Raw genomic sequence first — 13,145 nt, 5'->3', positions numbered from 1 at the left:
AGTGGCTAGCACTGTACTATATATAGGGCAGCGCACGGTGACTCAGTGGCTAGCACTGTATTATATGTAGGACAGCACGATGGCTCCGTGGTAAACACTGTACTATATATAGGACAGCACAGTGGCTGTGGTTAGCACTACTATATATAGGGCAGCACAGTAGCTCAGTGGCTAGCACTGTACTATATGTAGGACAGCACAATGGCTCCGTGGTTAGCACTGTACTATATATAGGGCAGCACGGTGACTCAGTGGCTAGCACTGTACTATATATATAGGACAGCACGATGGCTCCGTGGTTAGCACTGTACTATATATAGGGCAGCACGGTGACTCAGTGGCTAGCACTGTACTATATGTAGGACAGCACGATGGCTCAGTGGTTAGCACTGTACTATAAATAGGGCAGCACAATGGCTCAGTGGTTAGCACTGTACTATAAATAGGGCAGCACAATGGCTCAGTGGTTAGCACTGTACTATATATAGGGCAGCACGGTGGCACAGTAGTTAGCACTGTACTATATATAGGACAGCACAATGGCTCAGTGGTTAGCACTGTACTATATATAGCATAGCAGGGTGGCTCAGTGGGCTCAAATCCAACCAAGTACAACATCTGCAAGGAGTTTGTATGTTCTCCCTGTGTTTGTGTGGGTTTCCTCAGGGTGCTCTAGTTTCCTCCCACACTCCAAAGACAAATTGATAAAAAATGGGGACACTGAGGATAATGTCTGTAAAGTGCTGTGCAATTAATGACGCTATATAAGTGAGTAAAATAAATAAAGAAAAACAAATTATTTGCAGCTGTATCATCACTTGTACACGATAGTTCTTTTTTCCACGTCCCATGTGTACTATATATATATATTTATATGGATATACATGCATACTGCATGTTCCTATACCTAAACGTCTACATGTGTTCTTTTCCTAGGACACTGCAGGAAACCATTGCTGATATTTTGTACATGGTGTTTATGTAATTTTTATATATATATTATTGTCCAGGTTTAGGCCAGGTTCACATTGCGTTAACAGCAGCCCGCGCAACACATGAATTAACGGGCTTCTGTTAACGCAAGTGCCGATATGTCATATCGCTAGTGCAGTTAGAGCTAGCAGATGCTCTATCTGCGCTAGCGGCGATGGACCCGGAAATGCTGCAGCCCGCGTCCCAGGGTCCGTCACTCAATGACGGCGCATCGCTGGCGTACGCCGATTGTGGGCACAGATGACGTAGTTGGTGAGTAAGGCTGGGTTCACATTGCGTTTATATGGCATGTTAGACGGACTACGTTACACCGCGGCAAAACGCTGTGTAATGTAGTCCGTTACCACCGCCGTTAAGTCCTATGTCGGACGCATCGCTAGCGCACATGCAATGTAAACCCAGCCTTACTCACCAACTCCCTCATCTGTGGTTTTTTTCCTTTTAATGTGTACATACACTTATATTTTGGTTTAATTTTGATCGTCCAAATAAAGATTTAGCAATTTTATCTGGCCTCAGTAAGTTGCTCTTTCTTGGTTTTTGTATTACCTGCAGATTAAGAACATATTTGCAAGTTAATAGCGTTCTTTCTGGTGACCGGTTCCCTTTAAACCCCCACATGCAGCATACTATCATGTATGATCAGTTATGTGGGGACTACCCAGTATTTGTAGAACTACAGTTGCCTGAAGTAGACAGGACATGCTTTGCAGTTTTATAACAGAATTAGAAGAGGGGAAGCTGTGCTCTCCTGCCCATAAACCCCCACATTCACTGATACGAGCCTCCTCGCCTTGTTTTGCAGTTTTATAAGAGTGAGTAGTGAAGTCACCTAAGTGTCTGGGTCCGTATGGTCCACAGAGCAGTCAGTGTTTAATTGTACCAAGTGATCAGAACCCTGGGAAAGTTTACCAAGTGATACACAGAATCATGGAATCAGAAGCAAGAATAATTGTTTCTCAGTAGGTCAAAAAGTCCCAGTCTCTTGGAGGACAGTCATCACATCTGCAGTGTGAATCTATAGAAGACATATTTCATCAGAAAAGTCATCACCGTACAGCTTTGTGTTAATCCATTTCTTAAATTTCCTGCTGGGATAAGGTGTTATCCTGCTCGGGGGCTAACCCGGTGTCTTTGGCGTGCTCGAAAAATACGTTCAAGTCCCTGCGGCTGCATGTCTCACGGCTGTTCAACAGCGACAACACATATAGGGATTACCTGTTTGTTAGGCAATCCCTGCATTTGTTGCGTCTGTCGATCAGCCGCGAGACATGCAAGTGCGGGGACTCGGAACGTATTTTTCAAGCGCACCTTATCCGAGCACGTTCGCTCATCACTAGTGCTGAGCTGTCCATGTCTGGAGTGACAGTTTATCTGTTCAATCTGGACCAGGATGTGGCAGGGCTTTATCCATGTGTCACTTGTCCAGAGTGATTACCAGGCTATTTAACCAGCTCTTTGCCTTTGATTGCTACCAGTTGTAGCTTTGCTCAGGAGGGGTGTGTTTGCTCTATTCTCCTAGTCTTGTATTTCGATCCTTGCTGCTTGACCTAGCATTTGTCTTGACCATCCGTTTTCCTAGCCCTTTTTGTCGTGATCCGCAACCTTTTTGGAATATAGACTTCGGATTGTTTCCAGGCTACCATTTGTCTATGACTTACTCTCTTGCTTTTCAACCTTGGACCTCTTCACTACCCCACCTCATGGCTTATCTGTGAGTAGTGACTAGCGTCACGGTATGTTTCTCATATGACCATGTGAATGTAGCTTTCATGTGAAAGCTTCTCAAACATGGAGGCGTTTCCTCAACAAGATATTCAACGTCTCCATCCAAGCAGAGATAATACAATATCTGCACTATGTACGGTGATTCTTGAAAATTTGTGAACCGTTCAGAATTTTATATATTCCAAAAATCCAACAAGTAGGTAAAGAAAGCCAGATCGTTTGACATTTTTTTTATTACCTAAAGCACATAATCCAATATCACATGTCTGACAGTGGCAAAAGTACAGTACAGACCAAACGTTTGGACACACCTTCTCATTTAAAGATTTTTCTGTATTTTCATGACTATGAAAATTGTAAATTCACAAGGTGGCTACTTTGAAGAACCTAGAATATAAGACATTTCAGTTGTTTCACACTTTTTTAAGTATATAATTCCACATGTGTTAATTCATAGTTTTGTTGCCTTCAGTGTGAATGTACAATTTTCATAGTCATGAAAATACAGAAAAATCTTTAAATGAGAAGGTGTGTCAAAACTTTTGGTCTGTACTGTATGTGAACCTTTTCTCTCAGTATCTGCTCTGACCCCTTGTGCAGTAATAATATTTCCGGTAATTGTTGGTTAGCTCTTGTTGGCTTTTTAGCGTTTTATCGCATTCCGCCCTACGAAACCGCTTCACTTGTGTAATATTGGAGGGTTTTCTCTCATGAACTGCTCACCTCAGGTCCTTCCACAATATTTCTGTAGGATTTAGGTCAGGACTTTCACTTGGTTATACTAAAACTTTGCTGACAGTCAGTGGCTGCTAATGGTCCACATCACTATTATTTCCTTCAGATTTAACTGACATCCAGAAGGAAATGAGAGAGAAGCAGCTGTTCTGACTTCGCCTGGATGTCAGTTTACCCAATGGAAGTGAAAGCGAAGAGGCCATTAGCAGCCCCTGATACAGGGCTCACTTGACTTAACAATTTCACGCCATACCTAGCAACGGAGCGGAGTACAGGCTGCTTTTATTTCACATGGGGGAGTATAGTAATGGAGAAGTGGTTGTCTGAGTACTGTTCAACCCCTTTTACATTACCTAATGTGTGAGAAGCCTTTAGTTGCTTAGAGGTTACCTTGGGTTCATTCATGAATATTATACTCCTTGCTGTTGGAGTGTTCTTGTAATTCTCAAAGTTCACATACGGTACTTTAGCAACTCACAGACGTGTAATATTGGATTATTTTGCTCATATAAAAAATGACAGTCTAATATTTTGACTTATTTGTCTGATTTTGGTTTATATTTGCTTTTAGGGCTGAAAATCTTGTGTAAATTTAGGTTAAACACTATATCTTTTTAAATTTTTCCATTTATTATCACCAGTCAATTTTTGTTTTTTTTTTCACTTTTTTTTTTACAACTTATTCCCTTTACATTATATGAACTTCGTTGTTGTTTTTTCTAGATATATTTTTCCTGTTTGACCCATCAAAGATGAATAAGGACAGATACAAGATAGTGGAGAGGATTTTAAACCTCACCCTGGAAATAATCTTCCAGCTTACTGGAGAGGTGAGAGGCTCTGATGTCATCACATGACATCATTATCTATGGGAATAACAGGTGATATGACCGGAGAGGTGAGAGGCTCTGATGTCATCACATGACTTCATTATCTATGGGAATAACAGGAGATATGACCGGAGAGGTGAGAGGCTCTGATGTCATCACATGACCTCATTATCTATGGGAATAACAGGGGATATGACCAGAGAGGTGAGAGGTTCTGATGTCATCACATGACCTCATTATCTATGTGAATAACGGGATATGACCGGAGAGGTGAGAGGCTCTGATGTCATCACAATGACCTCATTTTCTATGGGAATAACAGGAAATATGACCGGAGAGGTGAGAGGCTCTGATATCATCACATGACATCATTATCTATGGGAATAACAGGAAATATGACCGGAGAGGTGAGAGGCTCTGATGTCATCACATGACATCATTATCTATGGGAATAACAGGAAATATGACCGGAGAGGTGAGAGGCTCTGATGTCATCACATGACATCATTATCTATGGGAATAACAGGAAATATGACCGGAGAGGTGAGAGGCTCTGATGTCATCACATGACATCATTATTTATGGGAATAACAGGAAATATGACCGGAGAGGTGAGAGGCTCTGATGTCATCACATGACCTCATTATCTATGGGAATAACAGGGCATATGACCGGAGAGGTGAGAGGTTTTGATGTCATCACATGACCTCATTATCTATGGGAATAACAGGAAATATGACCGGAGAGGTGAGAGGCTCTGATGTCATCACATGACCTCATTATCTATGGGAATAACAGGGTATATGACCGGAGAGGTGAGAGGCTCTGATGTCATCACATGACCTCATTATCTATGGGAATAACAGGGGATATGACCGGAGAGGTGATGGACTCTGGAGATGTCTGTAGTGATATTATTAATGTCTCCACACTCAGGATTACACAGTAGTGAAGACCTCTAGTGATCGCGGTCAGGCCCCTGTGTCGGAAGGACAGGGAGGAACCCAGAGCCCAATCCCGGGGCCTCCTCCTCACCCCCGGATACATGAGGACATCAGTGACCAGAAGATCCTAGAACTCACCAACAAGATGATTGAGCTGCTGACTGGAGAGGTGACGCTGCTGGGAATGCTGGGACTTTATACAGGACAGCACTGGAGGATTCTGGGTGATGACGGTATCATTGTGTTTGTCAGGTTCCTATAAGGTGTCAGGACGTCACCATCTTTTTCTCCATGGAGGAGTGGGAGTATCTAGAAGGACACAAGGATCGGTACCAGGAGGTGATGATGGAGGAGCACCGGCCCCGCACATCACCAGGTAATAGACAGGACTAAATACACACGGCCTATAATTCTCTGTATGTAATAATGATGTCAGTCCTGTCTGTGTCTCCTCAGTTCTCTCCAGTAAGAGGACAACCCCAGAGAGATGTCCCGCTCCTCCTCCTCCTCCACAGGACCATCAGGTAGATGGAGATCTCCCTATGATGTGTAGACGGCTGTGACTTCTCACCATTATTCCCAGGGACTTCTAGCATCATCGGGGACTTTTACAATATTTGTTTTGCAGCTTTTGGATCCGGAAAAAGATCTGAACAATATTAATGGTCCAGAGAGAAATGTGAGGGGTGATCAGCGGTGTAAAGAGGAGACCCCTAATGTGACGGGCGATCAGCGGTGTAAAGAGGAGACCCCTGATGTGAGGGGCGATCAGCGGTGTAAAGAGGAGACTTCTGCAGGTAACCGCCCAGGTGAGTAGTGACCGCTGGATAAGACGAGAAGTCACAGATTCCTTTCCTTCTTTAAAATAAATACCTAGTCCTATTTCCTATTATCCAGTGTCAGTATGTCTGAGTCCCAGAAATGTAGTGATATTAGTGAAACTGGGGGTGTGAAGTTTCTAGAATGATTGTTCTGCTTATGTCATTTCATTAGGGGAATACACAGGACATGAGGTTTGAAAATAGGAAAAAGGATACAGTATTTCCAGGATTCTGCCATTGTTTTTGTATAGATTTGTAGATTCTTTTTTAATCCCCGGGAGATTAAAAGTGCAATACCTGCTTGGTTGTACAGTTCTGTTGCTGACTCCTCCATCCTTATAGAATCTTTAGACACTTCGTTTCTGGCATTATTCCTCTTACATGGCCGTATGTAGGGTAAACATAGACACTTTTCTTGTGGGACCGACTGTGAGACTATAATCCATATTTTTATCTATTTTTCTATGTGATTTCCCTTTGGAATTGTTGAGGGGTTATTGTGGTAAGACAGATCATTTTTTTTACATTTTTTTTTAAATTCTTTTAATTGAAAGATTCCACAGGATAAAGTTACGAACATATACTATCACAGTATATGGTCAGTATGAGCCAAACAGTCACCCTTTAAAATAACATGTAGGTAACATTACACTCTCAATAATAGAGTAAACAAAATTAAAAAAAAAAGTGAACAAACAATATACGGTAGATCATAGCATATTAGGATAATTTCCATTATGAAGCATTGCACACTCAACTGAATTATCAGGTTCTCTATCAAAATTCAGATCAAGTACCAATTAGGGTCATAATAAGGGTATGTGCACACGTTGCAGATTCCATTGCGGAATTTTCCGCAGCGGATTTGCAAAATCCGCGTGAAAAACCGCTTCGGTTTTTACTGCGGATTTATTGCAGATTCTACTGCGGATTCTGCTGCGGTTTTCCATCTGCAGTTTTCTATTGGAGCAGATGGAAAACTGCTGTGGATTCCGCACAAAGAATTGACATGCTGCGGAAAATAATCCGCAGCGTTTCCGCGCGGCTTTTTCCGTAGTATGGGCACAGCGTTTTTGGTTTCCCATAAGTTTACATTGTATACATTGTACTGTAAACTCATGGGAAACTGCTGCGGATCCTCAGCTGCGGAAATGCTGCGGATCCGCAGCAAAATCCGCAACGTGTACACATAGCCTCAAAGTACACTCTTGCAGTTTACACACATCATCACCTTCCATAAGTTGACATAGACAACATCAGTGTTCATATCATGAGATAGATGCGTTAAGGGTGAATCACACCATCTCTCCCATATCTTATGGAGTTTCTGAGGGCATCTTCTATTTCTATATAATATATTCTCATATGGTATTCACTAATTTTTTCCACTGATTAATAGCAGGAGGCTTCCTCCCATCCACCTTAGTGCTATTGCTTTCCTAGCCATAAATAGAACCTCCCGCAGAACTATTTTATCCTAGTGCAACCACAGTTCTTCATCCTCAATACCGAAGATGCATAACTCTGGACTACATTCAGTTGGTATCCCAATTATCCGTTCTAATGTAGTTATCACTTTGACGATTATTATATGAGCAGTACAACGACACTGCGGTCAGGGGCCCAAGTTTTCCAGATAAAACAGATTTGTAATGTTATCCTGTTTTGAAATTTACAAAATCTGGGTTGTTGTTTTTTTTTTTTTACAGATGATTTTGGTGATACACAGCATGCATATGAAGAGCATCCCGTTATCGCAGATTGTCCTTCAGGCGTTTACATCCAAGATCTGTCATCTGATGCCTTTAAGCATATCCTATCTTATGATTCACCACCAAATGTTGAGCTAAATGAAAGTCATGTACGCGGTGTTAAATGTGAAAGAATTCACACAGGGGAGAAGCCATATTCATGCCCAGAATGTGAGAAATGTTTTACTGAGCATTCATCTCTGGTTGACCATCGGAAGAGTCACACAGAGGTGAAGCCAATATTATGTTTAGAATGTGGTAAATGTTTTACCCATAAATCAGATCTTGTTACACATAAAATAATTCATACAGGGAAAAAGCAATTTTCTTGTACTCTATGTGGAAAGTCTTTTAGACAAAAGACAACTCTAATTGTACATCAGAGAACTCACACAGGGGAGAAGCCATTTTCATGTTCAGAATGTGGGAAATGTTTTACTTCAAAAACATATCTTGTTAACCATGAGAGAATTCACACTGGGGAGAAGCCATTTTCTTGTACTATGTGTGGAAAGTGTTTTAGGCAAAAGGCAACTCTAATTGTACATCAAAGAACTCACACAGGAGAGAAGCCATATTCATGTTCAAAATGTGAGAAATGTTTTACTTGGAAATCACAACTTGTTAAACATAAAAGAGTCCACATGGGGGAAAAGCCATTTTCTTGCACGGTGTGTGGAAAGGGTTTCAGACAAAAGTCAGCCCTAATTGTACATCGAATAATTCACACAGGAAAACCATTTTCATGTCAGGAATGTGGGAAATATTTTATTCAGAAATCAAACCTTTTAAGACATCAAAGAAATCACACAGAGGAGAAATCCATTTCATGTTCAGAATGTGGAAAATGTTTTAATTATAAATCGCAGCTTGATAACCATCTAAAATCTCACACAGGGGAGAAGCCATTTTGTTGTTCAGAATGTGGAAAAAGCTTTGTTCACAAATACAATTTTGTTAGACATCTGAGAATTCACACAGAAGTGAAGCCATTTTCATGTAATCTATGTGGGAAATGTTTTACTCAGAATTCATATCTGATTGACCATCAGAAAACTCACACAGGGATTAACACAATTTTATGTTTAGAATGTGGGAAATGGTATAGCAGTAAATCCAGTCTAGATGTACATGTAAGAACTCATCACAAAGGAGAGAAGCCGTACTCATGTCCAGAATGTGCAAAAAGTTTTCCGCGGAAATCAGAGCTTGTTAGACATCAAAAAGTTCACACAGGAGAGAAGCCATTTTCATGTTCAGAATGTGAGAAATCTTTTACCCATAAATCAGGTCTTGTTAGACATCAGATAATTCACACAGGCGAAAAGCCATTTTTATGTACCATATGTGGAAAGTGCTTTAACCAAAAGTCATCTTTAATATCACATCAAATATCTCACACAGGAAAACCATTTGCATGTCCAGAGTGTGGAAAATGTTTTAATTTGGAATCACAGCTTGATGTACATAAAAAATCTCATACAGGGGAGAAGCCATTTTCATGTTCAGAATGTTCAAAATGTTTTGTTCATAAATCCGCTCTTGTTAGACATCTGAGAATTCACACAGGGGAGAAGCCATTTTCATGTAGTCTATGTGGAAAGTCTTACCAGCGAAAGTCAAATCTAATTGCACATCAGAGAACTCACACAGAAAAAATATGTCCATAAATGAAGTGTTTGTAGACATCAATGAACTCACACAGGGCAGCAAACATTTTTTTTTTCATTGAGAAACAGTGCAAGAAATAATACAACAGTTCATAATAATAATTTAAAGATAAAGTCGCACATCATGCAAAAGAAATGGTGGTTCTGTATGCAGTTGTCTATAAACATCTGTTATCAGCAAACAGAATCCCAATAACATTGATTTATCAACCATGTGCATAGAATATTATACATTAATGTATAACTGTATCCTAAAACTTGTTACCAATTAATAATAAGCTTTTGAATTGAAACCTATATATGAACTTGTCTTAATTTTTTACTCTTGAAGGAGCGATATTGCCTCAACCTGGGGAGTTGAGAGACATCTGGTTGGAATATTGTGTATAACTGTACAACTTTGTGAAAAACTATTTTAGCTCACTTTCTATTTTATTTTTTACATTTTTTTCATAATGATGCTAGGAAAAGTCTGAGAACGAAGGAACTTGTTTCCACATCAAGAAGGCATATCCCAGGGGGTAGCTGACACTAGAGATCTGACCACCTCAGAAAGAAGGTGTCCAAAAGGCATGAATACTGTGACAGGACAATATCTGATTATTATTTATTTTTAGAGCACCATTGATTCCATGATGCTGAAGGTTTACATACAAAATATGAATATAAATTGCAATGAACAAAGTAACAATGACCGGTACAGAAGGAGAAGGCCCGTCCCTCTAGGGGTTATAGTCTACAGGATAATGCGGAAGGAGACATTAGGTTGGAGGATGCGGAAGCTCCTGTGGTGGTGAGGTGGCAGCAGGGTCATTATAGGCTGTAAGATTTCTTCAATAGATAGGTTTTCAAGTTTGGACTGGAAGTTTCAAATGTGGCGGATAATCTGACGTGTTTGGGCACAGAATTCCAAAGGATGGGGAATACTTGGGAGAAGTTTTGAAGGCGATTGGGTGAAGAACAAATGAGTGGATGAGAGATGGAGGCATTGGGAGTACAGTAGATTACATGTGGAAGATATAGGGAGATTTTTTAAAGATGTATAGAAGAGACAAATTATGGATGGCTTTGTAGGTCAATGTTAATAGTTACATTGGGGAATTGAGAGCCAATTAAGGGATTTGCAGAGGAGTAGCAAGGAGAGAGGTGAATTAGTCTGGCTGCAGAGATGAGGACTTTCTGGAGATGTGTGAGACTGTTACCAAGAAGGCCACATAGAAGGATATTGCAGTAGTCAAAGCGGGAGATGATCAGGGCACTAGCATTTTGGCAGTTTCAGGGTTGAGGAAAGGACAGATTCTGGAAATGTTTTTGAATTGGAGGCACTAGCAGCTGGTAAGAACTTAGATGTGCTGTTTGAAGGACAAGGTAGAGGTGAGGGTTACTCCGAGACAGCAGACTTCCAATACAGGGGAAAGCATTATGTCCTTTATTGTGATAGATCAGGTAGGACTCATATGAAATGGAGGAAAGATCATGAATTCAGTTTTATCCACATTGAGTTTTATGAAGTGAGAGGAGAAGAAGGAGGAGGATATGACTGATACTCTAGGATTCTGGAAAGCAGAGAGTGCTATCAGCGTATAGAGGGTACTGGAAGACGTGGAATTTTGAGTTGTCATACCAAAGGTATAAATAGAGAATAGTAGGCGTCCCAAGACAGAGCATTGACGAACACTAACAAAGAGAGGAGAGATGAGCAGGTAGTGTGGGAGTGCCAGAGCGAGGAGTGTGGTTGAAGTGAAGGCCACCTTAACAGCACAGCAGGGGAGGCTGTGTCGAAGGGTTGTGAATAACGTGGAGCATATTGCAGACAACGAATATTCCAAAGTGCTTCTGGGAGGGAGCAGCGGCGTGGGGGTAGGAGAATCTGTTTTATGTTGGAGTGGTGGGGACTAAGGGAGGAATAATGGGGGTATCAGATGTGGGGGTCCAGGATTGGGAGATATATCGCCAGCAGGGCTGCCACTAGAAATTTTGGGGCCCCATACTGGCAAAATTTTCGGGGCCCCCTTGAGACTCCGCCCAGGCTCCACCCCAGCCCCGCCTCCATGCTCCACCCCTCGAACTGTCCACAGTCCCACCGCTCTCTCTTGGAAAATGTCCACTTATCACCAATCACACATTGACAGTTCCCATCACCAGATCACACATATAGCCAGCAGCTTTTGTTTTGGCCAAAAGATTTTTTAAGCCACCACCATAACACGGTAGACACTTTTGGCCGGGCCCTACTCTGCTGTAACCTATTAAATATTTGTTAAAATATGCAATACAATTTAGGTATATTTTATTTATTTTTCAATTTTTAAAATGACCTATAATACTACATACAAGGAACAAATACCACAGCACTATGACCAGATGACATATTACCACCACAGTGATCGAATAATATAAAATACAAGGAACAAATACCGCTATACCATGACCAGACCACATATTACCACCAATGACTGAATACTACAATACTGATCAGTAATAAAAAAAAAAACCCACAATACTATCACCATCAGTGCCATTATACACAGGAGATCTGTAATTAGTATGCAGTGTCTGTGTAGAAGTAATACAGTGATCACCGGTGACATTATACACAGGAGCTCTGTATATAATGTATAGGTAATACAGTGATCACTGGTGACATTGTACACAGGACCTCTGTATATAGTATACAGTGTATAGTGTCAGTGTATAGGTAACACTGACTCACCAGTGACGTCTCTAGGTGAAGTCCTTCATCTTTCATCCAGCACAGACCGCCATCACTTCATCCAGCCAGGACTCGTCTCTGCAGGATATAACACAGATATCTCGAGTTCCGCTTGTAGAACATATTACTTAATTTTCCCAGCCTCTACATTACACGACATGAAGAAGGCAACATAGTATCACTCTACACAGTAACAGGACCGCCCCCCATTTAAAACAGTATACTCAAAAAATAAAATAAATGCATCACTGCAATAATAATATCCCTTAATTAGCCCCTATGGTAATATTCACCATCCTAGCCCCCGTGTGTCTCATTCCAGGCTCCAGCCATATGTTCTCCCATCCTGCCCTCATGAGTATCCATTCTGCCCCATATGATCTCCCCATCCTGCCCCATCAGTCTCCATCGTATCCATCCTGCCCCATCTGTCTCCATTCTGCCCCATCTGTTTCCAATCCTGCCCCATCTGTGTCCAGCACTCTGCCCCATCTGTTTCCAATCCTGCCCCATCTGTTTCCAATCCTGCCCCATCTGTTTCCAATCCTGCCCCATCTGTCTCCAATCCTGCCCCATCTGTCTCCAATCCTGCCCCATCTGTCTCCATTCTGCCCCATCTGTCTCCAATCCTGCCCCTTCTGTATCCAGCACTCTGCCCCATCTGTTTCCAATCCTGCCCCATCTGTTTCCAATCCTGCCCCATCTGTTTCCAATCCTGCCCCATCTGTTTCCAATCCTGCCCCATCTGTCCAATCCTGCCCCATCTGTTTCCAATCCTGCCCCATCTGTTTCCAATCCTGCCCCATCTGTGTCCAATCCTGCCCCATCTGTGTCCAGCACTCTGCCCCATGTTTGTCCAATCCTGCCCCATCTGTTTCCAATCCTGCCCCATCTGTTTCCAATCCTGCCCCATCTGTTTCCAATCCTGCCCCATCTGTGTCCAATCCTGCTCCATCTGTG

General features: G+C 41.7%; 1 protein-coding gene across 1 annotated transcript in view; it reads left to right on the top strand.

The window, feature by feature from the left end:
• LOC138659000 (zinc finger protein 665-like) overlaps positions 1–9,768 on the top strand; it is a 37,000-nt gene extending 27,232 nt beyond the window's left edge. Inside the window, exons 2-7 of the mRNA XM_069745875.1 lie at positions 4,180–4,286; positions 5,223–5,399; positions 5,483–5,606; positions 5,687–5,754; positions 5,859–6,039; positions 7,761–9,768. Of these exons, the coding sequence (XP_069601976.1) occupies positions 4,180–4,286; positions 5,223–5,399; positions 5,483–5,606; positions 5,687–5,754; positions 5,859–6,039; positions 7,761–9,472 (2,369 nt within the window). The 3' untranslated portion in view covers positions 9,473–9,768. The remainder of the gene's footprint in view (positions 1–4,179; positions 4,287–5,222; positions 5,400–5,482; positions 5,607–5,686; positions 5,755–5,858; positions 6,040–7,760) is intronic.
• Positions 9,769–13,145: the final 3,377 nt, after the last annotated feature.

The sequence above is a fragment of the Ranitomeya imitator genome, chromosome 1 (genome assembly GCF_032444005.1).
Source record: "Ranitomeya imitator isolate aRanImi1 chromosome 1, aRanImi1.pri, whole genome shotgun sequence".
Lineage (NCBI taxonomy): Eukaryota > Metazoa > Chordata > Amphibia > Anura > Dendrobatidae > Ranitomeya > Ranitomeya imitator.
The sequence above is the reverse complement of the archived record's forward strand: the minus strand, read 5'-3'. Positions and strand labels throughout refer to the sequence as shown.